At 67.4% G+C, this 27,230-nt stretch overlaps 5 protein-coding genes and 1 long non-coding RNA gene across 6 annotated transcripts; 2 read left to right on the forward strand and 4 right to left on the reverse strand.

Moving 5' to 3' along the window:
* Positions 1–49: 49 nt before the first annotated feature.
* On the reverse strand, positions 50–4,652 carry LOC127466152 (DNA repair protein XRCC1-like). The gene is given in 18 exon segments (XM_051776757.1): positions 50–410; positions 529–607; positions 960–1,205; positions 1,278–1,478; positions 1,882–1,998; positions 2,076–2,140; positions 2,142–2,336; positions 2,433–2,456; positions 2,583–2,606; positions 2,695–2,754; positions 2,848–2,871; positions 3,024–3,085; positions 3,161–3,263; positions 3,569–3,643; positions 3,730–3,882; positions 4,156–4,254; positions 4,371–4,463; positions 4,540–4,652. Coding segments are annotated over 18 exon segments (1,803 nt in total). The 5' UTR covers positions 4,609–4,652; the 3' UTR covers positions 50–296.
* Positions 4,653–4,936: 284 nt separating this feature from the next.
* On the reverse strand, positions 4,937–9,588 carry LOC127466150 (nonsense-mediated mRNA decay factor SMG9-like). Its single transcript, XM_051776756.1, has 13 exons — positions 9,366–9,588; positions 9,097–9,168; positions 8,514–8,751; positions 7,829–7,926; positions 7,640–7,752; positions 7,239–7,350; positions 6,930–7,025; positions 6,758–6,843; positions 6,525–6,628; positions 6,145–6,252; positions 5,765–5,890; positions 5,512–5,653; positions 4,937–5,085 (listed from the first exon to the last, which is right to left on the reverse strand). The coding sequence occupies exons 1-13, from the start codon at positions 9,456–9,458 to the stop codon at positions 5,007–5,009; spliced, it is 1,467 nt and encodes a 488-aa protein (XP_051632716.1). The 5' UTR covers positions 9,459–9,588; the 3' UTR covers positions 4,937–5,006.
* Positions 9,589–9,840: 252 nt separating this feature from the next.
* Positions 9,841–16,227, reverse strand: LOC127466147 (serine/threonine-protein phosphatase 2A 65 kDa regulatory subunit A alpha isoform). Its single transcript, XM_051776754.1, has 15 exons — positions 16,083–16,227; positions 15,338–15,428; positions 15,106–15,206; positions 14,557–14,789; positions 13,982–14,129; positions 13,481–13,636; positions 13,227–13,341; positions 12,899–12,969; positions 12,510–12,644; positions 11,901–12,074; positions 11,466–11,526; positions 11,192–11,346; positions 10,827–10,969; positions 10,628–10,719; positions 9,841–10,048 (listed from the first exon to the last, which is right to left on the reverse strand). The coding sequence occupies exons 1-15, from the start codon at positions 16,158–16,160 to the stop codon at positions 10,032–10,034; spliced, it is 1,770 nt and encodes a 589-aa protein (XP_051632714.1). The 5' UTR covers positions 16,161–16,227; the 3' UTR covers positions 9,841–10,031.
* LOC127466149 (uncharacterized) lies at positions 13,684–13,938 on the forward strand. Its single transcript, XR_007902622.1, has 3 exons — positions 13,684–13,764; positions 13,838–13,888; positions 13,920–13,938. It is a non-coding gene; the product is annotated as an uncharacterized LOC127466149 (long non-coding RNA).
* A 563-nt stretch (positions 16,228–16,790) lies between the features above and the next one.
* Positions 16,791–20,222, reverse strand: LOC127466148 (electron transfer flavoprotein subunit beta-like). The gene is made up of 6 exons (XM_051776755.1): positions 20,125–20,222; positions 19,592–19,750; positions 18,747–18,899; positions 18,048–18,110; positions 17,464–17,622; positions 16,791–17,143 (listed from the first exon to the last, which is right to left on the reverse strand). Exons 1-6 carry the CDS (start codon positions 20,179–20,181, stop codon positions 16,970–16,972), a joined length of 765 nt encoding a protein of 254 aa, XP_051632715.1. The 5' UTR covers positions 20,182–20,222; the 3' UTR covers positions 16,791–16,969.
* A 1,078-nt stretch (positions 20,223–21,300) lies between these two features.
* Positions 21,301–27,214, forward strand: LOC127466153 (potassium-transporting ATPase alpha chain 1-like; the record flags this gene model as incomplete). The annotated part of the gene is made up of 14 exons (XM_051776758.1): positions 21,301–21,429; positions 21,703–21,801; positions 22,032–22,091; positions 22,663–22,866; positions 23,407–23,520; positions 23,598–23,732; positions 23,825–23,942; positions 24,320–24,588; positions 24,915–25,113; positions 25,272–25,381; positions 25,469–25,603; positions 25,974–26,154; positions 26,476–26,645; positions 27,078–27,214. Coding segments are annotated over exons 1-14 (1,943 nt in total), but the record flags the coding sequence as incomplete, so codon positions are not given.
* Between the last annotated feature and the right edge of the window lie 16 nt (positions 27,215–27,230).

A 27,230-nucleotide genomic window follows, 5' to 3' on the forward strand; every position in this document is an offset into this window, starting at 1 on the left:
GGAGGGGGGGGACCACCAATAAAAACTCGAAGGTTATTAAAGGAGCAATGCTTGAAGTGGGCCCTCCTTAAAGGGGCAATATCTGCATTGAGGGTTCTCCTTAAAGGAGCAACCTCTGAAGTGGTGGGGCCTCCTTAAAGGGGCAGCATCTGAGCGGGGTCCTCATTAAAGGGGCAACGTTTGAGGCGGGGTCCTGCTTGAAAGGACTCGTGACACAACGCCAGGTTTTTTACCCAAAACCACTTTAATTCCCCTCGGGGTGGGGCAGGGGCCGTAATGACATCACCCCGATGACGTCACGCGCGGGGTCCAACAGCGAAGGGCGCGGCCGGCAGGGGGCGCTGCCGCTCCCCGCACAGCTCCAGCCAATGGGGACGCACGAAGGTCAGTGAGGGGCGGAGCTCCAGCGCCTGGGGGTGGAGCCAAGGGTTGGGGGCAGGGCTGACAGGAGAGGCCCCACCCCTCACCCGGTGGCCACACCCACCTCCTGGAAGGCCCCGCCCACCCCAAGGTCCCCCCAGGACCCACCTCCTCGAGGGCGGGGGTCCCAGTCCTGGGCGGGTTCACCACGTGGGTCACTGAGTCGTCCAGGGAGGGGGACAGGGTGCTGTGTGGGGCAGAGCAGACCAGTATGGACCAGTACGGACCAGTACAGACCAGTACTGACCCACACAGACCCCTTTAAACCCCCCCCCACCAGTACAAACCAGTACAGACCCCTTTAAACCCCCCCACACCAGTACGGACCAGTACGGACCAGTACTGACCCACACAGACCCCTTTAAACCCCCCCCATCAGTACAAACCTGTATCACTCTAACAGACCCTCCCAATTTCCCCCAATTCCCTCCCAGTGCCCCCCAGTGCTCCCAAACCCCCCCAGTGCCCCCAAACCCCCCCAGTGCCCCCAGTCTGACCCCCCAAACCCCCCCCAAACCCCCCCGGTGCCCCCCTCTGACCCCCCGAAGGCGATGACGAGCCGTCTCAGCCGCCGCCCCTCCCCCTCCGGGAAGTCCCCGTGCAGGAAGAAGGTTTTGTCCTCAAAAAAGTCTGTGGGGGGAGGGGCAGGGTCAGAAATTGGAGGGTCCTGGGGGTGGGGGAGGGGCGGGGGGAGGGGCACCCACCGGGTAGGGGGGGGGATGGGCTCCTCGGGCCCCTCCCCCTCCTCGCTGTTCTCCTCGGTGGAGCCTCCGTAGGGGTCGTCCCTGGGGTGGGGGAGGGGTCAGGGGGCGTGGCCAGTTTGACCCCACCCCCTCCCCACCCCCCAATAAACTCACTGCTCCGATTGGCTGTCGCTGTCACCTGACTCGGGGGGCGTGGCCGGGGCTGTGGCAGGTGGTGGGGGGGTGGGAGGTGGCCCCGCCCCTTTTTTTGCGTTGGGGGATGGGCGGGGCCGTGGAGGGGGTGGGGCGTCCTCAGGCTCCTCCTCCTCCTCCTCCTCCTCACTGCCCGAGGAGGCGGAGCCGTCCAGGAGGTACCTGAGGGGGGAGGGGCAGGGAGGCCACGCCCATCGTGGGTGTGTCATTTTATCCCTCCCGTGCACAACCTTCCCCCCTCCCCTCTGCCCCCCCCTTTACCCCGCCCCCAGTGTCTGAGTACCCAGGTGTGGGTGTGTCCCCACAGCACAGGTGTGTCCCCCCAGGTGTGTCCCTGTCCCCAGGTGTTCCCCCCCAGGTGTGTCCCATGGTACAGGTGTGTCCCCCCAGGTGTGTCCCTGTCCCCAGGTGTGTCCCTGTCCCCAGGTGTCCCCAGGTGTGTCCCATGGCACAGGTATGTCCCCCCAGGTGTGCCCAGGTGTGCCCAGGTGCTCCCCCCCAGGTGTGTCCCCCCCCCAGGTGTGTCCCCCCCCAGGTGTGCCCAGGTGCCCCCAGGTGTCCTTACGGGCCGCAGGGCAGCCTCCTCTGCTCCCTCTGGCAGTCCCAGACCCAGTCGGGCCCCACCACGACCCCCCCGAGCTGCCGGGCCCGGGCGGCCTTGGGGGTCCTGGGGAAGGCGCACCTGTGGGGGAGAGGAGGGGTCAGGGGGGTCACCGGGGGGTCACCTGGGGGCGGGAGGGGCCCGGGGGTGTCCCTTACACCAGGTGGGTGCTGTCGGGGGTCCAGTCGGGCCGGTACTGGGCCCCCATGGCCACGGCGGGCCGCGCGGATCTGCCCCCGCAGGGGGTTCTGGAACCCGCTCAGCACCAGCACCACCCCCCCCAGCACCGCGCCCCCGGGGCTCCGGGGGGGCCCGGGGGGGGCCCGGGGGGGCCCCGAGGCCCGGGGGGACCGGGGGGGCTTGGGCTGCTTGGGGGGGGCGGTGCCGTTGGTGCTGGGGGGGGGGCGGCGCTTGGGGGGCTGCGGGAGAGAAAGGGGGGTCAGGGGGGGTCAGGGGGGGTTTGGGGGGTCCCCCCGTATTTGGGGGTCCCCTCGGGGGGGGTGGGGGGTCCTTACCTTGGGGGAGGAGCCTGCACCGGCCTGGAAGGATGTTTAGGAGGAGTTGGGGGCCCCAGAATGAATTTGGGGGGTCCCAGGGAGGGGTTTCAGCCCCCCCTGGGTTTGGGGGTCCCCTCAGGGGGGTTTTTTGGGGGTGGGGGTCCTTACCTTGGGGGAGGAGCCTGCACCGGCCTGGAAGGATGTTTAGGAGGAATTGGGGGACCCCTGAGTTTGGGGGTCCCCTCAGGGGGGTTTTTTGGGGTGGGGGGTGGGGTCTTACCTTGGGGGCGGAGCCTGCGCTGGCCTGGAGGGAGATTTTGGAAGAACTGGAGGGTCCCCCCTGTGTTTGGGGGTCCCAGAGAGATTTGTGGGGGTCTCAGAGTGGGCCTGGGGGGTTTTCAGCCCCCCCCCGAGTTTTGGGCGGGGTCCTTACCTTGGGGGCGGAGCCTGCGCTGGCCTGGGGGGAGATTTAAAAGTTGGGGGGGACCCCTGAGTTTGAGGGTTCCCTCAGGGGGGAGTTTGGGGGTCCCAGGCTGAGGCTGGAGGGTTTTCAGCCCCCCCTGGGTTTGGGGGTCCCCTCAGGGGGTTGTTTTGGGGGGGGGTCCTTACCTGGAGGGCAGCAACGGCGTAACTGGGGCCAGGGGGGTCCTTCGGGGGGTCCTTTGGGGGGTCTGGGGGGGGCAGGGGAGGGGTCAGGGGGGTCCTGGGGGGTCCCAGGGGGGTTTGGAGGATGGGGGAGGGGTTACCTGTGCTGGGGGAGGGGCGCTGGTAGAACAGGGCCCCAGGGGGGCGGCGGGGGGGGCTCCCTGCCCCCTCCCCCCGCAGCACGAAGGGGCCCAGGCGACGAACCTGGGGGGGCACAGCAGGGTGGGGACCCCAAAATCACACCCGGACCCCAAAACTGCACACCAGATCCCCAAAATCACACCTGGACCCCCAAAATCACACCCCAGATCCCCAAAATCACACCCAGACCCCCAAAATCACACCCAGACCCCCAAAATTCCACCCTAGGTCCCAAAATCACACCCAGACCCCCAAAATCACACCTGGACCCCCAAAATCCCACCCCAGATCCCCAAAATCCCACCCCAGACCCCCAGAATCCCGCCTGGACCTGGAGATTTTGGGGGGGTCCTTTTGGGGTCACTCACAGGTGTCTCAGGGGGGGTCTCGTTGTCCTCGGGGGCCGCGAAAACCCGGATGAAGGAGAGACCGAAGGGGCGGCTCTGGGGGGGGGACACAGGTGAGTTTGACCCCCCAGGTGTGTCTTACCCCCCCCCCAGGTGTGTCTCACCCCCCAGGGGTGTCTCACCTGGCAGTAGGGCTGGCTCAGCACCACCTTCAGCCGGTCCCAGGGGTGTTTGGCCCCCACCAGGTGCTCGGGCCCGAAGAGCCGAACCCGCCTGGGCCCCGTCCCCGCCCGGCTCTCGCTGGGGGACATCAGGGCTGAGGAGGGGAGCAGCACCTGCACAGGTGAGACAGGGACAGGTGAGACATCAGGGCTGAGGAGGGGAGCAGCACCTGCACAGGTGAGACAGGGACAGGTGAGACATCAGGGCTGAGGGGGGAGCAGCACCTGCACAGGTGAGACAGGGGAGACAGGGACAGGTGAGACATCAGGGCTGAGGGGGGGAGCAACACCTGCACAGGTGAGACAGGTGAGAGCAGGGAAGGGTCAGGGGTTACAGGTGAGGCTCAGGAGCCCCCAGGTGAGGGTCAGGACAGACTCAGGACTCACCTGGAAGTCCCCCCCGGCCGAGGACCCCCCGAGCACTTCCACGAAAGCGGCTCCGTCATTCCCGATGTGCAGGGAGTTGATGGGGCGGGACCCCCCGAGCTGGGGGAGAGGCCACGGTGAGACCCCTGGGAGACCCCCAGTCCCCCCCAGCACCACGCTGAGCTGTTTCTCAGTCCCTCCCAGTATCTCCCAGTCACCCCAGTGCCCCCAGTCACCTCCAGCACCACGCTGAGCTGTTTCTCCCCGGCCGCCGCCCCCCTCCATTTCCCCCCGCCATCGGGGTCCAGCAGGTTCTGCGCCGGGTGCCGCTGCGGGGACACGCGGGGAGGGTCAGTGCGGGACCCCCAGAGCCTCCCCGGCCCCCCAGAGCCCCCCAGGCCCCACCGGGTCCTCGCTGGACACGGACACGACCCTCGTGAAGGGGATTTCGGGCATCGCCCCCTTCGCCGCCATTCACCGGAAACCGCCCCAGGGCTCCCTCATGGAGCCGCTCTGCGCCGCCGCCCCCCCGCTCTATGGTAGCGGCACCTTGTCCTGGTTACTGCGCATGCGCTGGAGGACCCTGCCGGGCCACGCGGGTCCTCCAAGGGTGGGGGGGTTTCCCGCCCTTTTTTTCGCGCCGTTTTTTTGGGCGCGAAGCCGTGAGGGGACAGGGGGGGAGAAGGGAGTTCGGGAGGGTAATTAAGAGTTAATTAAGGGGTAATTAGGGAGTTGGAGATAATTAAGGGTTTGGGGTAATTGAGGGGTAATTAATTAAAATGCAAACGAGGCATTTTGGGGGTTTCCAGAGGGTTTATTGATGCCCTGACCCCCCTCCCAGTCCAGCCCAGTCCAGCCCAGTCCAGCCCAGTTCAGCCCAGTAACCGCCCGTACTCGGCCAGGGCTGACGATTTCTTCACCCCGTCCCAGATCCGGGCGGCGTAGTGGAACCTGCACCAGTACAGACCAGTATGGACCAGGACAGACCAATACAGACCAGATATTCCCTCCCAGTTACCCCCAAACCCCCTCCCAGTGCCTCCCAGTCCCTCCCAGTGCCCGCCTGTACCTCCCAGTCACCCCCAAACCCTTCCCAGTCCCTCCCAGTGCCCCTCAATCCCCTTCCCAGTGCCCCCAGTCCCTCCCAGTCCCTCCCAGTTACCCCCAAACCCCCTCCCAGTGCCTCCCAGTCCCTCCCAGTGCCCGCCTGTACCTCCCAGTCACCCCCAAAACCCTTCCCAGTCCCTCCCAGTGCCCCTCAATCCCCTTCCCAGTGCCCCCAGTCCCTCCCAGTCCTCCCAGTCCTCTCCCAGTCCTCCCCAATCCCCTCCCAGTCCCTCCCAGCCCCCTCCCACCCCCCCCAGCCCCCAGTCTGACCAGTTGCGCTCGGTGAGCAGGCTGTGGGATAACTGGGACCGCGCCGCCGCCAGGACTCGCCCCCGGAGCCGGGCCAGGAGCCCCCCGAGCCCCCCCCGGCCCCGGAACGGGGGCAGGGCCGGGAACAGGGGCCCCCCCACACCTGGGGGGACACACTGGGGTTACTGGGAGGGGCCTGGGGGGGGTCCCTGGTCCGTACTGGTCCAGACTGGTCCGTACTGGTCCATACTGGTCCATACTGGTCCGTACCTGCCCGCGGGGGGGGGGTCGTCGCCCTCGTCCTCCAGAGGGGGCAGCAGGAACAGGTTCACCTCGGCCTCGGGGGGGCCCGGGGGGGCCCCCAAACCCCCCGGGAGCAGCTCCCGCATCGACAGGGACCCTGGGGGACCCCAAAACCCCCCAAAAAACCACCTCAGGGACCCCAAAAACCTCCAAAACCACCTCAGGGACCCCAGAAACCCCCAAAATATCCCCAGAAACCCCCCAGGGACCCCAAGAGTCCCCCTGGGACCCTCAAAAATCCCCGGGGACCCCCCAAACCCCTGCAAAAAGTCCCCACAGGACCCCTCAAAACCCCCCCCAAAGCCCCTCCAACCCCCCCCAGACCACCCCAGACCCCCAGATCCCCCCTACCCCGGTACTTGAGCCGTGAGTGGGCCATGAGTCGCCCCAAAACTTGCTGCATCTGCCCCAGCCGGCGGGGGGAGAAACAGTCGGGGGGGGCCCGGGTCTGCACAAACACTGGGGCAAAAAACGGGGGTTATGGGGCAAAAAATAGGGGTTGGGGGGCAAAAAAGAGGGGTTATGGGGCAAAAAACAGGGGTTGTGGGGCAAAAAACAGGGGTTGTGGGGCGGGAGTTGGGAAAAATGGGGCTGGAATTGGGGGTTGTGGGGCTGGGGAGGGGGTTTAGGGGTGGCTGTGGGGCTGGGATCCGTGGGGCAGGATCCATAGGGCAGGATCCATAGGGCAGGGTCCATGGGGCAGATCCGTGGGGCAGATCCGTGGGGCTCACCCAGGTGTGGGTAATACTCCGAGGGCTCCTCGGCCCCGGCCCCGCTCGAGTCGTGGCTCGGGGAGGGCGTCGGGGGCTTCACCATCTCGGCCGTTTGCAGGAACCTGGGGGGAAAGGGGGCGGTTTGGGGGGTTTGGGGACAGTTTGGGGACAGTTTGGGGACAGTTTGGTCAGGTGTGAGGTCAGGTTTGAGGTGAGTTTCGGGTGGGTTTGGGGGGGTTTTGGGTGCCCACCTGTAGAGCCCCAGGTCGGTGAACCAATCCTGCACCAGCAGCACCACGTGGCACACGGTGAACAGGAAGGCCGCGATCTGCAGCGACTGGTGAATATTCATGAGCGCAATTAGCATACCTGCCCCTCATTAGCATCCCGGGCCCCTCCCACCCCGTGTCCCCGCCCCCTCACCTGTGTCTCCACGTAGGCGTGGGGCAGCGCGAATTCCGGGGGCAACTTCCGGTCATTGTTGATCAGGTGGTCCAGGTGGGCGGGGCTAAGGATGGGCTGGGGGCGGGGCCAAGAGGGGTGGGGTCAGTGGGAGAGACCACGCCCCCCATATGGTAATGAGGGGCAAGGGGAAAGGAGGGGAGTGAAGTGGGGGAATTACGGTAATGGGGGTAACTACGGTAATGGGGGTAATTACGGTAATGGGGTAATTACGGTAATGGGGGTAATTACGGTAATCGGTAGTAAATCCTGTTAATTAGTGCTAATTACCTGGGTGTCCAGGAACAGAACCCGCTCCTGGGTGACGAACAGGTCGATGCCCCCGGTCTGGGCCCCCCCCCGTTCCCGCAGCTCGGGGGGCTGCGGCCGGAACACGAACGACCTGGGGGGGAACCAGTGAGACCCTCCCAGTGCATCCCAGTGCATCCCAGTGCCCCCCAGGAACCCATAACTCCCTCCCAGCCCCTCCCAGCCCCTCCCAGTGCCCCCCCCAGGAGCCCATAACCCCCTCCCAGCCCCTCCCAGTGCACCCCAATACCCCCCCGGAGCCCACAACCCCCTCCCAGCCCCTCCCATTGCCCCCCCAGGAGCCCATAACCCCCTCCCAGCCCCTCCCAGTGCCCCCCCGGAGCCCAGAACCCCCTCCCAGCCCCTCCCAGTGCCCCCAGTACCGCGGGTCCTCCTCGGGCTGGTTCCCGGCCAGCAGTGACAGCACCGTGGACTTGCCCGTCCCCTGCAGCCCCAGGGCCCCGACCACGAGCACGTCCGTCTGCTCCATGAGGAACTGGGGGCACTGGGAGTCACTGGGAGGGCTCTGGGACACCCCCAAGCCCCTCCCCACCCGTTCCTGTCCCCCCCACCTCGAGGGCGCTGTCGCACCAGTTCATCTGCTCGTCCACCAGTTTGATACTGGTTTTCATCTTCTCGGGCGCCGCCAGCCGGGCCTGGGCCTGGGCCGCTGGGAGGGGGCGGGGCCAGACAGGTGGGGCCATGCCCACTGGGGCCACACCCCCTTTGGGGGGACACACCCACAATCCCAAACCCCTCCCCCTCCCTTTATCCGAACTCCCCACTGACACCAGTCCAAGGTTTTAGCCCCGCCCCCTTGAGTCTGACCCCGCCCACAAATGATGACCACGCCCATCGCCATTACCTGCACCCCAAACGCTTAAACCCCGCCCCCTCCGTCTGCCCAACCCCCCTGAGCTCAGTCCCCTCCCTTGGCTCCACCCACAACCCTAAACCACGCCCACGCTTAGCCATACCCACCCCCTTTAACCACACCCCTCCAGCCCCACCCCCTTAGCCCCACCCAGTACCCCGAACCACACCCAAAAACATTTAGCCACACCCACAACCTTTAACCCCTCCCCTCCTACCCCACCCAGCCCTTAGCCCCGCCCCCAAACCACTGCCCCTCCCACAACTGACCCCGCCCCTCCATTTACATACTGCACCCCCTCCCTCATTGACCCTGCCCCCTCATTTACATACCCCAGCCCCTCCCCCTTTAGCCCCTCCCCCTTTAGCCCCTCCCCCACTCACGGTCAGGTGCCCCCGGGGGGGGGAGGCCCCTCCCGTGCAGTTGGTACATGGGCTGGGTGGGGCGGGGCCCCTCCCTCTCGGGGGGCGGGGGCTGTACCGGCCCCTCCCCCTGGGAGGCCCCACCCCCTGAGAGGCCCCGCCCCTCTTCACCCCGTGCCTTCATCAGCACGATGGGCGGGGCCGGTGCGGGAGGGGGCGGGGCCTGCAATGGTCCTGCCTTCTGGGTGGGTGGAGCCTGCTGGGGACACACCCACCCCAAAACGATGACATCAGAGCGTGTAACACCCTCCCAGTCCTTCCCAGTTCCCTCCCAGTGCCCCCCATACAAGGTCATACTGCCCTCCCAGTCCCTCCCAGTGCCCCCCAGTCCCTCCCAATTCCCTCCCAGTGCCCCCCATACAAGGTCATACTGCCCTCCCAGTCCCTCCCAGTGCCCCCCAGTGCCCCCCAGTCCCTCCCAATTCCCTCCCAGTGCCCCCCATACAAGGTCATACTGCCCTCCCAGTCCCTCCCAGTGCCCCCCAGTCCCTCCCAGTGTCCCCCGCTCCATCCCAGTCCCTCCCAGTGCCCCCCCCCCGCTCACGCGTTCTCCAGGGGGCTTCGCCAGGATGATCGGGGTCTTCTGGGGGGGCCCCGGGGGCTCCTCCCCGACCTCCTGGGGGGGGGAAACGGGGTCAGCAGGGTCACGCCCTTGGCTCAGGCCACACCCACCGCCAGCTAACCACGCCCACATATCTATAACACCGCACACAAAGCTCCAGACACGCCCACTCATCCCTCAGGCCCCGCCCAAAGAGTGAAGCCACGCCCTCTCCCACCCTGCACCTGCCAATCATCCCAAGCCCCGCCCACCCGTCTCTCGGCCCCGCCTCCTTCCGGCTCCTTCTCGCGGTTCCAGCAGCGCCTGCGCGCGGCGGGGGCGGGGCTCTGCCCCGAGTCCGACATCCGGGAACCCGCGGGGTGCCTGAGGGGGCTCTGGGGGCGCCCGGGAGGTCCCGGGGGGTCCCGGATCCCCTCGGGGGGGTCCCCGAAGGTCCCGGGGGGTCTCTGCTCCCCCACAGGGGTCCCGGAGCTTTTCCCGCCTCTCGCCGGGTCCCGGCTCCGGTGCGGGGGGGCGTGGCCAAGCGAGGGGGAACTGCGCGTGCGCAGCTAGGGGGCGTGGCCAGCAGAGACCACGCCCTCAGCTGGATTTAAAGGGCCACAACCCTTCTTTTAATTACCGGGGGGGCGTTTCTTGCACCACGTGACGCACCCAAAATACACGCACCACCCTCCCACCCCAAATATCCCGTTTGGTCGCCCCCCCCCCCAAAATAAACGGCAGCGGACCCTCGTTGTCGTTTTTATTAACGGTGAAATAACCAGTAATTAATTAATTAACAGCGCAGGAAAGGGGGGGAAGGGGAGGGGGGGACACGGTGACACCCCCGGGGGGGGAGGGGACACCGAAAGGAGGGGGGGTGACACCGGGGGGGGGGGTCACAGCGCCGGTCACATGCGGGGGGGTCCCAGGGGGGGTCAGGCCAAGGCCAGCACTGCGGGAGGGAGGGGGGGAGACAGAGAGGTCACAGGGTGACCTCCGTGTCCCCAAGTGTCACCAGAGCCCACCCCGTGTCCCCCCACAGTGCTCCCAAACACCCCCAATGTCGCTCCTGTGTCCCCCCCCAAAGGTGTCCTTTATGTCCCCCCAGTGTCCCCAACACCCCGTGTGCCCTCACATGTCCCCAGGTGTGTCCCCCCAAGGTGTTCTCCATCCCCCCAGGTGTCCCACGTCCCCTCCATGATCCCCCCTGTGTCCCATGTCCCCCCAGGTGTGTCCCATGTCCCCCCAGGTGTCCCCCAGGTGTGTCCCAAGTACCCTCCAGGTGTCCCCCAGGTGTGTCCCATGTCCCCCCAGGTGTCCCCCAGGTGTGTCCCAAGTACCCTCCAGGTGTCCCCCAGGTGTGTCCCAAGTACCCTCCAGGTGTCCCCCCAGGTGTGTCCCATGTCCCCTCAGGTGTGCCCCAGGTGTGTCCCATGTCCCCCCAGGTGTCCCCCAGGTGTGTCCCATGTCCCCCCGCGTCCCCCCAGGTGTGTCCCATGTGCCCCCAGGTGTCCCCCAGGTGTCCCCTCACCTGTCAGTGCCTCCTGTGCGAAATACTTGACGTCGACGTCCTGGTCCTGCGTCAACTTCTCCAGCACCGGCTTCACCTCCGTCTGCAGCGTCCTGGGACAGGTGGCACAGGGGTGTTCAGGTATGTACACGTGTGTACAAGTGTGTAGAGGTGTTACAGGTGCACACAGGTGTGCCCAGGTGTGCCCAGGGGCCCTTACCCGCTGTCCAGGATGGGCCCGATGCGCTGCAGCGACTTGGCCACGTTGAACCGCACGTTGGCCACGGCGTCGGCCGCCATGCGCAGCACCGTGGGCAGCATCTGCTGCGTGGTCACCTCCTGCCCACACACCTCGGACAGCACCTGGGGGACAGGTGAGACACGCCTGGGACACCTGGGACACACCCGGGACACGCCCACAGAGCCCCCAACCCGCCCCCCCAGCATCTGCTGCGGGGTCACCTCCCGCCCGCACAACCCGCCCAGGTGTGCCCAGGTGCTCCCAGACCCCGTCAGATGCCTCCCAATGCCCCCCAGGTGTGCCCAGGTGCCCCCAGCCCCCCCAGGTGCCCCCCAGGCTCTCACGTTGATGCAGAAGAGGGTGGTCATGCGGTGCAGGTAGTTGGGGTCGGCGGCCATGGCCAGCACCTTGGGCACGATGGTGCCCTGGGCCCAGGTGTGCCCGAACCGCTCCACCAGCTTGCGCAGGTTACTGGTGGCGGCCTCGCGGATGGCGTACACTGCGGGACCAGTACGGACCAGTAAGGACCAGCACGGGCCGGTAACACCACCCCCAGGGGGTCCCATACCCCCTCAGGGCTCCCAGCACCCCCCCAGCAGCTCCCAGTGCTCCCAGTACCGTGATCCACCAGCCAGGCCATGCAGAGCGAGTTCAGCTTCTCATCGAAGAACTCCACGCCCTGGGGGGGAAGAGAAACCAGTATGGACCAGTAGAGACCAGTATGAACCACTCCATAACACTATGATGCCCCTCCCAGTGGTCCCAGTCCCTCCCAGTGGTCCCAGTCCCTCCCAGTGGTCCCAGTCTCACCAGCTGCCCGGCCAGCAGTGGCATGTACTCGATGATGGCCAGGCCAGCCCTCCCAGTCCCTCCCAGTCCTCCCAGTCTCACCAGTTGCCCGGCCAGCAGTGGCATGTACTCGATGATGGCCAGGCCAGCCCTCCCAGTCCCTCCCAGTCCTCCCAGTCTCACCAGCTGCCCGGCCAGCAGTGGCATGTACTCAATGATGGCCAGGCCAGCCCTCCCAGTCCCTCCCAGTGCTCCCAGTCTCACCAGTTGCCCGGCCAGCAGTGGCATGTACTCGATGATGGCCAGGCGCACCCTCCACTTGGCGTCCTCGGCCAGCTCCACGATGGCGGGCAGCAGGGACTGGGACAGCTGCCGGATCCCGATCACCTCGTTCACGCAGTCCAGGTTGGAGATGATGTTCAGCCGCACCTCGGGGCACTGGGACACACGGGGGTCACTGGGGGGCTCTGGGAGGGGGGTCCCCAGGTGTCCCCAGGTGTGCCCAGGTGCCCCCAGGTGTGTCCCAGGTGCCCCACCTCGTCCTTGAGCTGTGCCAGGAACAGGGGCAGCAGGTGCCCTCTGTGTCCCCCATGTCCCCCAGGTGCCCCCAGGTGTGTCCCAGGTGTGTCCCAGGTGCCCACCTCGTCCTTGAGCTGTGCCAGGAACAGGGGCAGCAGGTGCCCTCTGCGTCCCCCATGTCCCCCAGGTGCCCCCAGGTGTGTCCCAGGTGTGCCCCAGGTGCCCCACCTCGTCCTTGAGCTGTGCCAGGAACAGGGGCAGCAGGTGCCCTCTGTGTCCCCCATGTCCCCCAGGTGCCCCCAGGTGTGTCCCAGGTGCCCCCAGGTGTGTCCCAGGTGTGTCCCAGGTGCCCACCTCGTCCTTGAGCTGTGCCAGGAACAGGGGCAGCAGGTGCTCCACCGTGTTGTCCTTGCCCAGGATGGGGGACAGGCCCATGATCACCGAGGCCAGCGCCGACTTCACGTGCTGGTTGGCGTCGGACACCAGCTCCTGGGACGGGGACAGGTGAGCACAGGTGGGAGCAGGGGGGACAGGTAGGGACACACTGACACCCGAGGCCACCCCCACGGGCCCTGAGGCCACAGGGAGGTGCCAAAAGATGCCCCCAGGTGTGTCCCCAGATGTCCCCACGTGTGTCCCCAGGTGTGCCCCCAGGTGTGTCCCCAGATGTCCCCACGTGTGTCCCCAGGTGCCCCAGGTGCCCCCAGGTGTCCCAGGTGCCCCCAGGTGCCCCAGTGCCTCACCTTGATGCAGGGCAGGATCTGGCCCATGATCACGGCCTCACGACAGTCCGGAGACAGGTTCTCACAGAACTCTGGGGACACAGAGGGGACGTTTTGGGGACATCAGAGGGGGTTGGGGACATTTAGAACTGTGATGGGGATTTGGGGACGTTCAGAGACAGCGACACATGGATTTGGGGCCATTCTGGGGTGGTGACAGGTGGATTTGATGACCCAGAGGGTGGTGACAGACAGATCTGGGGACACTTTGGGGTGGTGACAGAGGGATCTGGGGACACTTTGGGGTGCTGACACACGGCTTTGGGGCCGTGCCGGGGTCCCTGCTGACCTTTGACCTTGTGTGAGGCCGCCGCCCGCACCTCGGCCTCGCAGTCCTTCATCAGGCTCTGGAAGGCGCCCACCAGGTCGGTCTTGGTGATCTCGGGCCCCACCGCGCGCTGGAGCTGCGGGGACACGGTGCCGCTGTCCCCACGTGTCCCCACGTGTTCCCACGTGTTCCCACGTGTCCCTGAGGGTCCCTGAGGGTCCCCGAGAGGTCCCTGCACAAACATCCCCCCCAGAGGCCCCCAGGGGTGCCCCCACCTCGGTGAACTTGTCGGCCACCATGTACCGCACGCGCCAGGACTTGTCCTCGGCCGCCTGGCGCAGGGTGGGCATCACCAGCCCCTCCAGCTCCTCCTGCGGCAGCAGCTGCGCGATGCTCACACAGGCCTCGACCGCCAGCAGGCGCACGGAGTCCTGCGGGCACGGGGGACAGGGGGCACGGGTGGCACGGGGGGACAGCGGGGACAGGGGAGGGACAGCTGAGCCCCAGGTACCCGTATGTGCCCACAGCTGCCCCCCCAGGTACTTGCAGGTACCCACAGGTGCCCCCCAGGTGTCCCCAGGTGTCCCTGAGGTACCTGCAGTGCCCCCCAGGTGTCCCTGAGGTACCCGCAGTGCCCCCCAGGTATGCCCAGGTGTCCCTGAGGTACCCACAGTGCCCCCCAGGTGTCCCTGAGGTACCCGCAGTGCCCCCCAGGTGTGCCCAGGTGTCCCTGAGGTACCCACAGGTGCCCCCCAGGTGTGCCCAGGTGTGCCCACCTGCTCGTCGGAGGCCAGGTTGGAGAACATGGGGATGATCTCGCTCTTGACGTGCTCCAGCTCCAGCACCTTGGCGAACTCGCCCAGCTTGGAGGCGGCGGCGCGGCGCACCATGGGCGTGTCGTCCGAGCACAGGTTCCGGAAGTACCTGCGGCAGGGGGGGGGACAGGTGTGCCCAGGTGAGCCCAGGTGAGCCCAGGGGTGGGTTGGTACCCCCAGGTGGGGTCGGTGACCCCAGGGGTGGGTTGGTACCCCCAGGGTTAGGTTGGTACCCCCAGGTGGGGTTGGTGACTCCAAGGTTGGGTCGATGACCCCAGGGTTAGGTAGGTACCCCCCAGGTGGGGTCAGTGACCCCAGGATTAGGTAGGTCCCCCCAGGTGGGGTTGGTACCCCCAGGTGGGGTTGGTACCCCCAGGATTAGGTAGGTACCCCCCAGATTGGGTCGGTGACCCCAGGGGTGGGTTGGTACCCCCAGGTGGGGTCGGTGACCCCAGGGGTGGGTTGGTACCCCCAGACTGGGTTGGTCCCCCCAGGCGGGGTCAGTGACCCCCGGCAGGGTCAGCCCCGGCACTCACTGGCGCAGCTCGGCCTTGACGGGGCTGGACACGCGGGGGTAGCAGACGCTGAAGAGGCCGCAGGCCGAGGTGCGCGACGTGAACCAGTCGCCCCCCGCCAGGCGCTTCACCAGCGGCACGAAGTGCCCCTCGAGGTCGGGGGGCGAGTGCTCGTGGGACACGGCCCGCAGGGACTCCACCGCCTTGTCCCGCACCACCGTCTCCTCCACCGTGGCCAGGCTCTCCAGGGGGGGCTGCGGGCACAGGGGGTGGGACCGTCACCGAGGGGGGTCCCCTGTGCCCGGGGAGCTCCCAAACCGCCCCATGAAACCCACGGCCCACCCAGACCATCCCGCGGTCCCTCATGGCCCCACAAACCGTCTGCAGGTCCCTCGTGTCCCACAGGGCCACCAAAACCACCCCAAGGACCACTCGACCCACCCCGGGGTCCCTCGTGTGCCCAGTGTCACCCCACGGGAGCCCAATGTGCAGTTTTGGGGTTCCCAGGTGTGGTTTTGGGGCGTTTGGGAGGTTATTTTGGGGTATTTTAGGTGTATTTTGGGGTCCTACCAGCAGGCAGTGCACGAACTCGGGTCCCCCCACGAGGGCAGTGAAGGTCCCGAGCTGCTCCGCGAGCGCCAAGAGCACCTCGTCCTCATCGTAGATTGTGTCTGTAACCAATAACCAATCAATTGATCAATCACCCCTCCTGAGCAGTCAGTCACCCCAAGTCCCGCCCACCCCCATCCAACGCTGGGTTTGGGGGCTTTGGGCCCCCTCCCAGCCCCGGGGGTCCCCGTACCGGTGAGGAAGGGCAGGAGCTCACTGCGGGTCCTCTCCACCCCCAGCGCCAGCGCGATGGTCGAGAGCTTCTTGATGCTGTTGAGCCGCAGCTGGGGGGGAAAAGGGGTCAGGAATTACCCCCGGGTAATTAAAGACTCCCCAGGGGTCAAAATACCCTCTCAGGGGTAACTGAAGCGCCCCCTGGGGTAATTAAAACATTATGGGTAATTAAAGCCCCCCCACTGGGAACGCCCCCAAGGCCATCCAGCCAATCAGGAGCCTTGTCTCACGGCCCCGCAGCGCCTCTGCTAAGACGAGCACCTCCATTGGCTCCTCCCCACCCCGCCCACGAAAGTCGCCAGCCAATGGGCGGCCGCCGCCGCCTCGGCCTCGCACTCCCATTTGCCAACGTAGGGCGGAGGCGGGGTCGCCAAGCGCTGCCCCGCCGCCAGGGGGCGCCACGCTGGGGAGGGGGGATTCCAGGCCAATCAGAACGCGCGTAACACAATTAAAGGGGCCCAGCAACCAATCAGAGCGCGCCATTCATCCCATCACCATCAGGGCGAGACACCCCCCTGTTCCTCAGATGTAACGTCGCTCCCCATTGGCCCGTGACTGAGGGGGGGAGGCCTCCGCAGCCAATCAGAATGGCCGTCTCAGACGAGCGACGGCGGGAGGGCCACGCGGCCGCGGAGGGACCGCGAATATCGCGACAGGGCCCCGGCTATCGCTACAGGGACCTCGGATATAGCGGGGAGCGGTACCTGCACGTCCTCGTTGCGGAGCTCGTCGATGAGGACGGCGATGGGGTAGAGCGAGTCATCTCCGTCCGCCGCCGCCATCTTGGTCGCCGCCCCGGCTCTGAGGGGCCGTACGGGGCCGCCCGCGCCGCTGCTGCAGGGCCCGGCCGCCGCTCATTGGCTGGAGCCGCCGCAGGGCTCGCCCTCCGCGTGTTTCCATTGGTTCACGGTCCTGCCTGTCAGCGCGAGCTCCGCCCCGGCGGACGGCGCGCCCCGTGATTGGGTGGGGGGTTTGAGTGACAGCGCACGGGGGCGGAGCCGGGCGTTGCTCGGCAACGGGGCGGGGGGGACGAATTGGGACAAACTGGGACCGGAGTGGGACAAACTGGGACACACCGGGATAAATTGGGATGGACTGGGGTAAACCGGGACCGGACTGAGATAAACTGGGGCAGACTGGGATAAACTGGGACAAATTGGGATGAACCGGGATGGACTGGGACAAACTGGGATGCATTGCGTCAATCTTGGCCAAATTGGGACCAGACCAGGACAAACTGGGATGGGACTGGACAAACGAGGATGCTCTGGGGACAAACTGGCCCCCACTGGGACCCCCCAAGTGCCGAACTGGTTCATACTGGTCCCACCCCCCAATAACCCAGTAAAAAGGGGACGAATGGTCCCATATGTGACCCACCCTCAGGCCACACCCCCACAGACACAATGACATCGAGCAGCCACGCCTTTATTTGGGGGAAGTACAAGGCACTGGGGGGCCTGGGCTGACGGGGGGGTCCTGGGGGCACTAGGCGGGGATGGGGGGGCACTGGCCCAGGCTGGAAGGCACTGGGGGTTACTGGGAGTTCCTGGAGGGCACTGGTCCGTACTGGTCCGTCCTGGTTTACCCCTCAGATGCGGCCGCAGCTCCGCAGCTTCTCCACCAGGGCCGGGACATTTTCCACCTTCTCCCCCCCCGCCCGGGCCGGGGGCTCCTGAACCTGCAGCACCCGGAGCCGGGGGGGCCCCGCGGGGACCCCCAAATCCGCGGCCGGGATCACCTCCAGGGGCTTCTTCTTGGCTTTCTGGGGGGCACAGCGAGTCAGATCCCAAACCCCCCCAAAATCCCCTCCCCAAACGCCCCCTGAAAAAGGGATCCAAGGGGTTGAAGGGCCCTCTCCCCCCAAACATCACGTAAAAGGATCCAAGGGATGGGACCCCTCCCAAACCCTCCCCAAATTCTCCCAAAGAGGACCCAGGGGTTTGGGGGACACCCAAAAGGGGGGGGACACCCAGGTCTGCCCAGTCAATGGGGGTTTTGAGGGGGGTCCCAGGATTCCGGGGGTGTTCCCAGGATTGGGGGGGTGTTCCCCTGGCTCGGGGGGGTCGGGGGTGCCCCACTCACCATGATGTTGGGCAGGGTGGCGTAACGGGGCTCGTTGAGCCGCAGATCCGCCGTGAGAACGGCCGGGAGGCGCAACCGCAGCGTCTCCAGCCCCGCGTCCACCTCCCGCTCCACCCGCACGGAGCCGCCTTCCAGCTGGACACGGGAGGCGAAGGTGCCCTGGGGACAGAGGGGACTGCGATGGACTGGGAACGTCCCAGTGCGGGCTGGGACCACCCACAGTGGAGTGGGAGCATCCCAGTGTCAAATGAGGGCATCCCAGTAAGGAATGGGGGCATCCCAGTACGGGCTTGGATTGCCCCAGTAAGGGCTGGGAGCCCTTCCCAGTGTGAAACGGGCCGTTCCCAGTGTAAAACAGCCTCTCCCAGTACCAACTGAGGCGTTCCCAGCATAAACTGGGCCCCCCCCGCGCGGAAACCGCCGCAAAGGACGATGGGATATATCCCCCCTCCGGCCGAGCACCCCCAGTGTCCCGTCATGCCCCGCGCGCGGCCATGATCTCTATGGTCGATCTCTATGGTCGGTGCCGCGGGGGATGCCGGGATAGCCGCGCACCCCCAGTGTCCCGTCGTGCCCCGCGGTACCTGCGGCCAGTCCAACATGGCGGCGAGGAGCTGCCCCGTCTGGTTACAGTCGTCATCGATGGCCTGGGGGGGACAGGGGGGGTCCTATGGGGGCCATAGGGGACCCACCACACCCCCCGGGCCACAGGGACCCTCCCGGGGCTGCGGGGGTCCACAGGGGCCTACATGGGGGTGCACAGGTGTCTATAGGAGGGTCCATAAGGGGCTGTGAGAGCCCATAGGGGATCTGTGGGGGTCTCACTGCTTGCCCAGCAGCACCAGCTGGGGTTTCAGGGGGCCTATAGGGGATCTGTAGGGGTCTATAAGGGTGTATAGCGATGTCCATGGGGGTCCCTGGGGGTCTATAAGGGTCCATAGGGGTGTCCATAGGACCCTATAGGGTGTCACTGCTTGCCCAGCAGCACCAGCTGGGGTTTTAGGGAGTCTATAGGGAACCTATAGGGGCTCTACAGGGGTCTATAGGTGTCTATAGGTGTCTATAGGGTCTCACCTGCTTGCCCAGCAGGACCAGCTGTGGTTTCAGGGAGTCTGTAGGGGACCTATAGGGGACCTATAGGGGCTCTACAGGGGTCTATAGGTGTCTATAGGTGTCTATAGGGTCTCACCTGCTTGCCCAGCAAGACCAGCTGTGGTTTCAGGGAGTCTATAGGGGACCTATAGGGGTTCTACAAGGGTCTATAGGTGTCTATAGGGGCTCACCTGCTTGCCCAGCAGCACCAGCTGGGGCTGGATCTTCCCCACCAGCCCGGCCAGGGCCGTGGCCACCTCGAGGGGCCCCAGGGCCACCCCCTCCCCCACCTCGGCCAGCACCGCCCGGTCGGCCCCGACGGCGAGCGCCGTGCGGAGGGTCTCCTGGGGGGACAAAGGGGGGTCAAAAACACCCCCAGGGACCCCCAAACACCCCCCCAGGGTCTCCTGGGGGGACAAAGGGGGTCAAAAACACCCACAGGGACCCCCAAACACCCCCACAGGGTCTCCTGGGAGGACAAAGGGGGTCAAAAACACCCCCAGGGACCCCCAAACACCCCCACAGGGTCTCCTGGGGGGACAAAGGGGGTCAAAAACACCCACAGGGACCCCCAACCCCCCCAAAAACCTCCACAGAGTCTCCTGGGGGGGCAAAAGGGAGGGTCGGGGGGGTCCAACCCCCACCAGGACACACCAAAACACACCCCAAGGACCCCCAAAGCCCCCCCTGGACACACCAAAACCCCCCCCCTGGACACACCAAAACACACCCCAAGGACCATCAACACCCCCCCCCAGGACACCCTAAACCCCTCCAGAGACCCCAACATCCCCCCCGGACACCCCAAACCCCCCAACACCCCCCCAGGACACCCCAAAGCCCCCAGGACACCCCAACCCCCCCCAACACCCTCCCCAGGACACCCCAACACCCCCCCAGGACACGCAAGCCCCCCAAACCCTCCCGGGGGTCCCAGGGGTGCAGGGCAGGGAGGGCACCGCGGGGCCCGGGGGTGCCCGGGGGGTGCCCGGGGGGTGCCGGGGGTTCGGGGTGCCCCGGCTGTGCCCCCACGCACCTGGCTGGCCTTGGTGCCCACGGTGGCCACGACGACCTCCTTGGCCGCGCCGCCCTCGCGGAGCCGCACGGCCTCTTCCAGGGCGATCTCGCAGAAGGGGTTCAGCGAGTGCTTCACCCCCTGCGTCTGCACCGAGCCCCCCCCGGGGGCCACGCGCACCTGGGGGGGCACAGGTCACGGGGGGGGGGTCGGGGGGGCCCGAACAGCCCCGTCTGACCCCCCCCGGGGGGTCCCGGGGGGTCCCGGGGGGGTCCCGGGGGGCCGCACCCGCCCCCCGACCGAAAAGCAGGGCAGGGTTTGGGGGGTGGGCGCGTCCCGGGGAGACACGGGGGGGTCTCAGGTGTGTCGGGGGAGGCGTCCCGAGGATTTGGGGGTCCCCAGGTAACCCCCCAGGTGTGACCCCTCCCCGCCACTCGGGTGCCGGGGGGTCTCGGGGGTTTGGGGGGTCTCGGGAGTCCCGGAGGGTCCCGGGGGAGTCTGGGGGGGTTCGGGGTGGTCTCGGAGGGGTCTGGGGGGGTCTCAGGTGCCCCCACCTTGACGGCGAAGTCGATGACCCGCTTCACACCCACGAGCACGCGCAGCGCCGCCATTGCTGAGGCCACGCCCACCCCGCCCGGGCCACGCCCCTCCCCACAAATGCGCGCCCCATTCGCTCCGCCTTCTGGCCACGCCCACTCCAAAAAGGCCACGCCCCTGACGTCGTTTCGCGCAATGGGGGCGTGGCCGTCGGGTCACGTGACAGGGGAGTTCGGCGCTCTCGGGGGGGTTTTGGGGGGATTTTGGGGGGCTTTGGGACTCACAGCCCGTTTTTGGGGGGTTTTGGGGGTTTTGGGACTCTCAGCCCGTTTTTGGGGGGTTTTGGGGGTTTTGGGACTCTCAGCCCGTTTTTGGGGGGTTTGGGACTCTCAGCCCGTTTTTGGGAGTCTCCGCCCACCCGGAACCCCCCAAATCCCCAGACACCTGTGGAGGGGTTCTGGGGGGCCCTGGGGGAGTTTTGGGGGATCTTCGGGGGTTTTGGGGGTTCCTGGGGAGTTTTTTTAGGGATCCCCCAAATTCCGGGTCAACCCCCCGGGCATCTGTGGGGGGGTTTTGCTCCTCCCCCCCCCAAAGCCCGGGTCCCTTTAAGGGGGGTCCTGGGACACCAGAGTGCCCCCCCAAAATTCTCGAGTCCCCTCCCCCCCAGGACACCTTCCCCCCCCCTCAAAGTGAGAGCAAAGCACGATGGGAACCAAGAGACCCCCCCCCGACCCCCCCAACAAGGGCGATAAAGGCGATAAATTCGCGTTAATTGTGATTAATCAATTAATCATTAACGAGGCAAAGCCCTGATAAGGCCCCACCTGATAAGGGGGGATCAAGGGCAGCCCGAGGGCGTCGGGGCTGGGGGGTCCCCTGCTCCCAAAAAAGGGCCCCAGGTGTGTCCAGGTACCCCAAAAAAGGGACCCAGGTGTGTCCAGGTGTCCCAAAAAGGGGATCCAGGTGTCCCCTGCCACCCAAAAATAGGGATCCAGGTTTGTCCAGGTATCCCAAAAAAGGGACCCAGGTGTCCCCTCCCCCCCAAAGGGGACCCAGGTGTGTCCAGGTGTCCCAAAAAGGCACCCAGATGTTTCAAGGTGTCCCAAAAAGGGACCCAGGTGCATCCAGGTGTCCCAAAAAGGCACCCAGATGTTTCAAGGTGTCCCTTCCTCCCCAAAAAGGGACCCAGGTGTCCCCTCCCCCCCGGCAGGGTCACCTTGGGGCGGTGCCCACGGGGGGTATAAGGGGAGGTGGGGACGGCCCCGGCAGCACTGGGAGCACTGGGAGCACTGGGAGCACTGGGAGCCGCCATGGGGAAGGAGGTGAGTGGGGAGAGGGACAGAGGGAGGGAGGAGGAGGAGGATGGAAGAGGATTGAGGAGAGATGGAGAGAGGATGGAGGGGGAAAGGAGGGAGGGAGGGAGAAGAGGAGCAGAGATGGGGAGGGGGAGAGATGGAGGAGAGATGGAGAAGGGACAGGGAGGGAGGGAGGAGAGAGGGACGGAGAGAAGGATGGAGGGGGGAGGGAGGGGGGAGGGACCCTCCCGACCCCCTCCTTGACCCCCCCTTGATCCCCCTTGACCTTTTCCCCCCCAGAGTTTCGAGCTGGGGCCGCCGGGCCCGACCCCCAAAAAAGGCCGCGGGAAGAGGAGGGAGAAGGAGAAGCTGGAGGACATGAAGAAGGAGATGGATGTGGTGGGGGCACTGGGGGGCACTGGGATGGTCAATGGGGGGCACTGGGAGGGACTGGGGGGCACTGGGATGGTCAATGGGGGGCACTGGGAGGGACTGGGGGGCACTGGGAGGGGATGGGAGGGACTGGGATGGTCAGTGGGGGGCACTGGGCTGTCCTGGGGGGCACTGGGGGGTCACTGGGCCGTACTGGGCTGTACTGGGGGGGTCAGCTCTGAGCCGGGTCCCCACAGGACGATCACAAGCTCGACGTGAACGACCTCGAGATCAAGTACAGCACCAGCGTCACCAAGGTGACCCTTGACCCCTGACCCCACTGACCCCCACCATTCACAGTCACCCCAATCAGCCCCATTGACCCCGATCGACCCCAAGGCCACCTTTGGCCACACTGACCCTGCTGACCCCACTGACCTCACTGACCGCATCAATCCCATTGACCCCACTGATCCCATTGACCCCCCTGCCCCCCCTGACCCCACTGACCCCAATGACCCCACTGACCACATCAATCCCATTGACCCCACTGACCCCACTGACCCCCCTGACCCTGCTGACCCCCCTGCCCCCCCGACCCCACTGACCCTACTGCCCCCGCTGACCCCCCTGACCCTATTGACCCCACCGACCCCATTGCCCCTCCGACCCCCTGACCCCACTGATCCCACTCACCCCGCTGACCCCCCTGACCCCTGACCCCTGCCCCCGTCCCCCCTGACCCCCTTGCCCCCCCTGACCCCTGCCCCCCCTGCCCCCCCTGACCCCCTGACCCCTGCCCCCGTCCCCCCTGCCCCCCCTGACCCCCTGACCCCTGCCCCCGTCCCCCCTGCCCCCCCTGACCCCTGACCCCTGCCCCGTCCCCAGGGCCTGCCGGAGGCGGTGGCGGCCGAGCGGCTGCTCCGGGACGGCCCCAACGAGCTGCGCCCCCCCCGCGGGACCCCCGAGTGCGTGAAGTTCGGGCGGCAGCTGGCGGGGGGGCTGCAGTGCCTCATGTGGGTGGCGGCCGCCATTTGCCTCATCGCCTACGGGGTGCAGCAGGGAGAGGGAGACCGCGGCTCCTCCGACAACGTACGGGCACCGGGGGGCTGGGGGGCAACTGGGGGGGCAACTGGGGGGGCAACTGGGGGGGAGCTGGGGGGAACTGGGGGGGCAACTGGGGGGCATCATCGGAGAGGGCGACCGCGGCTCCTCCGACAACGTGCGGGCACTGGGGGGCTGGGGGGGGCTAGGGGGGCAACTGGGGGGGAGCTGGGACACCTGGGGGGCAACTGGGGGGTGGCTGGGGGGCTGGGGGGCAACTGGGGGGGAGCTGGGGGGGCTGGGGGGGACCTGGGGGGCAACTGGGGGGCACCTGGGGGGCTGGGGGACAACTGGGGGGCAACTGGGGGGCTTGGGGACAACTGGAGGGCTCAGGGGCACCTGGGGGGAACCCGGGGGGGAGCTGGGGGGCAACTGGGGGGCTGGGGGGCACCTGGGGGGCACCTGGGGAGCTGGGGGGCACCTGGGGACCTGGGTGTACCTGTGGGAGCTCCGGATGCCCAGGACCCCCCCGGACCCTGAGGACAGGGGTACCTGGGCCCCAGGCCCTCACCTGTCCCCCCCCCCCAGCTGTACCTGGCCATCGCCCTCATCGCCGTCGTGGTCGTCACCGGCTGCTTCGGCTACTACCAGGAGTTCAAGAGCACCAACATCATCGCCAGCTTCAAGAACCTGGTCCCGCAGGTGGGGACACCCCCTGCCCCGCCCCGCCCACCTGGGGGCCTCTCCTGTGCTCTCACCTCTGCCCCCCGTGCCCCCAGCAAGCCACGGTGGTGCGGGACGGGGCCAAGCAGCAGATCAACGCCAACGAGCTCGTGGTCGGGGACCTGGTGGAGATCAAGGGGGGCGACCGAGTCCCCGCCGACATCCGCGTCCTGTCGGCCCAGGGCTGCAAGGTGGGCTGGGGGCTCACCTGGGGCTCACCTGGGGCTCACCTGGGGCCCTGGGGCCCACAGGTGGGGGTGTGACCGCCCGTCCCCCCCCCCAGGTGGACAACTCGTCGCTGACGGGGGAGTCGGAGCCGCAGACGCGCTCGCCCGAGTGCACCCACGAGTCGCCCCTGGAGACCCGGAACATCGCCTTCTTCTCCACCATGTGCCTGGAGGGTGGGACGGGGCTCACCTGGGGGGCTGGGGCACACCTGGGCTCACCTGGGGGGCTGGGGCACACCTGGGGGTCAGGGTCCCATCTGGGGTCTGGGTCACGCCTGGGGCTGGGTCCCACTTGGGCACCCGAGTCCCACCTGGGTGAGTCCCACCTGGGTTCCACCTGGCCACCCAACCCTCTGTGCTCTGTCCCTTCCCCACACACCTGTTCCCCCCTCACCTGTGCCCAGGTACGGCCACGGGGCTGGTGATCCCCCTTCACCCCTCACCTGTGCCCAGGTACGGCCACGGGGCTGGTGATCCCCCTTCACCCCTCACCTGTGCCCAGGTACGGCCACGGGGCTGGTGATCCCCCTTCACCCCTCACCTGTGCCCAGGTACGGCCACGGGGCTGGTGATCTCCACGGGTGACCGGACCATCATCGGCCGCATCGCCAGCCTGGCCTCGGGCGTGGAGAACGAGAAGACCCCGATCGCCATCGAGATCGAGCACTTCGTGGACATCATCGCCGGCCTCGCCATCTTCTTCGGGGCCACCTTCTTCGTGGTGGCCATGGTCATCGGGTACCCCTTCCTGCGCGCCATGGTCTTCTTCATGGCCATCGTGGTGGCCTACGTGCCCGAGGGGCTGCTGGCCACCGTCACGGTACCTCCGGGGGGCACGGGGGCCAGCGGGGGGGCAGGAGGGGCCACCGGGACCGGGGGGGGCTCGGGGGTCTTTGGGAGCCAGGGGGAACACCTGGGAGCCAGGAGGGGCTTGGGGGTCTCCACTGACCCCAGGGGTCCCACCAGAACTCAGCTGGGGTGAACTGGGTTGGACTGGGGTGGACTGGGAGACAGGAGGTCCCACCACAACCCGTGGGGGCCTGGGGGGGGTCTCCATGGCCCCACAGGGCTCACCTGTGCCCAGGTGGTCCCCGAGGGTGCCGGGGGTGGTCCCCGAGGGTGCTGAGGCCCCGCCCCCCTGCCCAGGTGTGCCTGTCGCTGACGGCGAAGCGCCTGGCGAGCAAGAACTGCGTGGTGAAAAACCTGGAGGCCGTGGAGACCCTCGGCTCCACCTCGGTGATCTGCTCCGACAAGACCGGGACCCTCACCCAGAACCGCATGACGGTGGCCCACCTCTGGTTCGACAACCAGATCCACGAGGCCGACACCACCGAGGACCAGTCGGGTGGGACAGGGGCACCTGGGGCACCTGGGGGCACCTGGGATACCTGGGGGGGCACCTGGGGCACCTGGATCCACCCCCATACCCCACCTGGGACCCCTCCCCGCACACCTGGGCCCCCCCAGGTGACACCCCCAGGTGACCCCCCCCGCCCGTGCCAGGTCAGAGCTTCGACCAGTCCTCGGAGACGTGGACGATGCTGAGCCGGGTCATCGCCCTCTGCAACCGCGCCCAGTTCAAACCGGGCCAGGACAACGTGCCCGTGGCCAAGGTGGGCACTGGGGGCGACTGGGAGGGACTGGGAGGGGCCACCGACCCCTCCTGGGCGTGTCCCCCTCACCTGCGGCCCCGCCCCCAGCGTGACGTCATCGGTGACGCGTCCGAGACGGCGCTGCTCAAGTTCGCGGAGGTGACGGTGGGGCCCGTGGCGGCCGCCAGGGGGCGCCACCCCAAGGTGGCAGAGCTGCCCTTTAACTCCAGCAACAAGTTCCAGGTGAGCGCAGGTGGGACAGGTGGGACAGGTGAGGGCATGGGGGGCGTTATAGCGGTCACACAGGGCTGGGACAGGTGAGGGCTCCTCCCCTTTAACTCCAGCAACAAGTTCCAGGTGAGCGCAGGTGGGACAGGTGGGACAGGTGAGGCCATGGGGGGGCTATAGCGGTGACACAGGGCTGGGACAGGTGGGGACAGGTGAGGGCTCCTCCCCTTTAACTCCAGCAACAAGTTCCAGGTGAGCGCAGGTGGGACAGGTGGGACAGGTGAGGACAGGTGGGACAGGTGAGGCCGTGGGGGGGGTGATGTGTGTGTTAGAGGAGTGTGACAGGCGTGTCCCCCGTGCCTCAGGTGTGCCCCTGTCCCCGCAGGTGTCGGTGCACGAGGCGGGGGAGCAGCAGCTGCTGGTGCTCAAAGGGGCCCCCGAGCGGGTCCTGGAGCGGTGCCGGGGGGTCCTGCTGGGGGGGCAGGAGCTGCCCCTCGACCCCCAGTGGAGGGAGGCCTTCGAGGGGGCCTACGCGGAGCTGGGGGGGCGCGGGGAGAGGGTCCTGGGTGAGTGGGGGGTCCTGGGGGGGCGTGGAGAGAGGGTCCTGGGGGAGTGGGGGGTCCTGGGTGAGTGGGGGGCTGGGGGGGATCCTGGGGAGGGGTCCCGAGGGAGAGGGGTCCCGGGGGAGTCCTGTTTGGGGCGTGGCTGGGAAGTGGGTGCATGTCCCCATCCATCCCCTCCCCCTTGAGCCACCCACTACCCCACACGGCCCCCCTGTCCCCTGTGACCCCCCTACCCCCCCCGTGTACCCCCAGAGCCCCCTCTGTCCCCTGTGACCCCCCTGCCCCCCCCGTCCCCCCTGACCCCCCATCCCCCGTGCCCCCCAGGGTTCTGTGCCCGCTGGCTGCCCCCCGGGACGGTGCCCCCCGGGACGGAGCCCGAGGCGCTGCCCGAGCTGGCCCAGGGGCTCTGCTTCGCGGGGCTCGTGTCCCTCATCGACCCCCCCCGCGCCACCGTCCCCCAGGCCGTGAGGAAGTGCCGGACCGCCGGGATCAGGGTGGGGGCACGGGGGGCGGGGGGGGACGGGGGGCGTGGGGGGATGTGGGGGCACTGGGGGGGTGTGGGGGTGGGGGGGACACGGGGGGACAGGGGGGACGGGGGGGGACAATGGGGGCATTTGGGGGGGCACGGGTATGGGGGGACATTGTGGGGACAGGGGGGACATGGGGGGACGTGGGGACACTGGGGGGGCATGGGGATGGGGGGGACATTGTGGGGACGGGGGGGGACATTGTGGGGATGGGGGGCATGGGGATACTGGGGACACTGGGGATGGGGGGACAATGGGGACATTGGGGGTGACACATGGGATTTGGGGATGGGGACACCCGGGGGGGACACGAGGGCACAGGGGAGGACAAGGACAGGGGGGACACTGTGGGGACATGGGGGGACCCCGAGTGACCCCCGGTTCCCCCCCCGTGCCCAGGTGATCATGGTGACAGGTGACCACCCCATCACGGCCAAGGCCATCGCGGCGTCCGTGGGGATCATCTCGGAGGGCAGCGAGACCCCCGAGGAGGTGGCGGCGCGGCTGCGGCTGCCCCTGGAGCAGGTGGACCCCAGGTGGGGGTCCCGGGGG

Source organism: Manacus candei, unplaced genomic scaffold (assembly GCF_025592945.1).
Source record: "Manacus candei isolate 608988 ecotype Guabito, Panama unplaced genomic scaffold, ASM2559294v1 h1tg000620l, whole genome shotgun sequence".
Lineage (NCBI taxonomy): Eukaryota > Metazoa > Chordata > Aves > Passeriformes > Pipridae > Manacus > Manacus candei.

Coding starts and splice junctions, on each gene's coding strand:
- LOC127466150 (XM_051776756.1), bottom strand. CDS start 9,458: ATGTCGGACTCGGGGCAGAGCCCCGCCCCCGCCGCGCGCAGGCGCTGC. Junction 9,169..9,365: donor GAGGCGGGGCCGAGAGACGG/GTGGGCGGGGCT, acceptor TCCCCCCCCCAG/GAGGTCGGGGAGGAGCCCCC. Junction 5,086..5,511: donor CTGCTCACCGAGCGCAACTG/GTCAGACTGGGG, acceptor GTACTGGTGCAG/GTTCCACTACGCCGCCCGGA.
- LOC127466147 (XM_051776754.1), bottom strand. CDS start 16,160: ATGGCGGCGGCGGACGGAGATGACTCGCTCTACCCCATCGCCGTCCTC. Junction 15,429..16,082: donor TCCGCAACGAGGACGTGCAG/GTACCGCTCCCC, acceptor TTTCCCCCCCAG/CTGCGGCTCAACAGCATCAA. Junction 11,527..11,900: donor CACTGCTGGCCGGGCAACTG/GTGAGACTGGGA, acceptor CTTCCCCCCCAG/GGCGTGGAGTTCTTCGATGA.
- LOC127466148 (XM_051776755.1), bottom strand. CDS start 20,181: ATGGCGGCGCTGCGCGTGCTCGTGGGTGTGAAGCGGGTCATCGACTTC. Junction 19,751..20,124: donor TCATCGACTTCGCCGTCAAG/GTGGGGGCACCT, acceptor GTGCCCCCCCAG/GTGCGCGTGGCCCCCGGGGG. Junction 18,900..19,591: donor TGGGCACCAAGGCCAGCCAG/GTGCGTGGGGGC, acceptor TTGTCCCCCCAG/GAGACCCTCCGCACGGCGCT.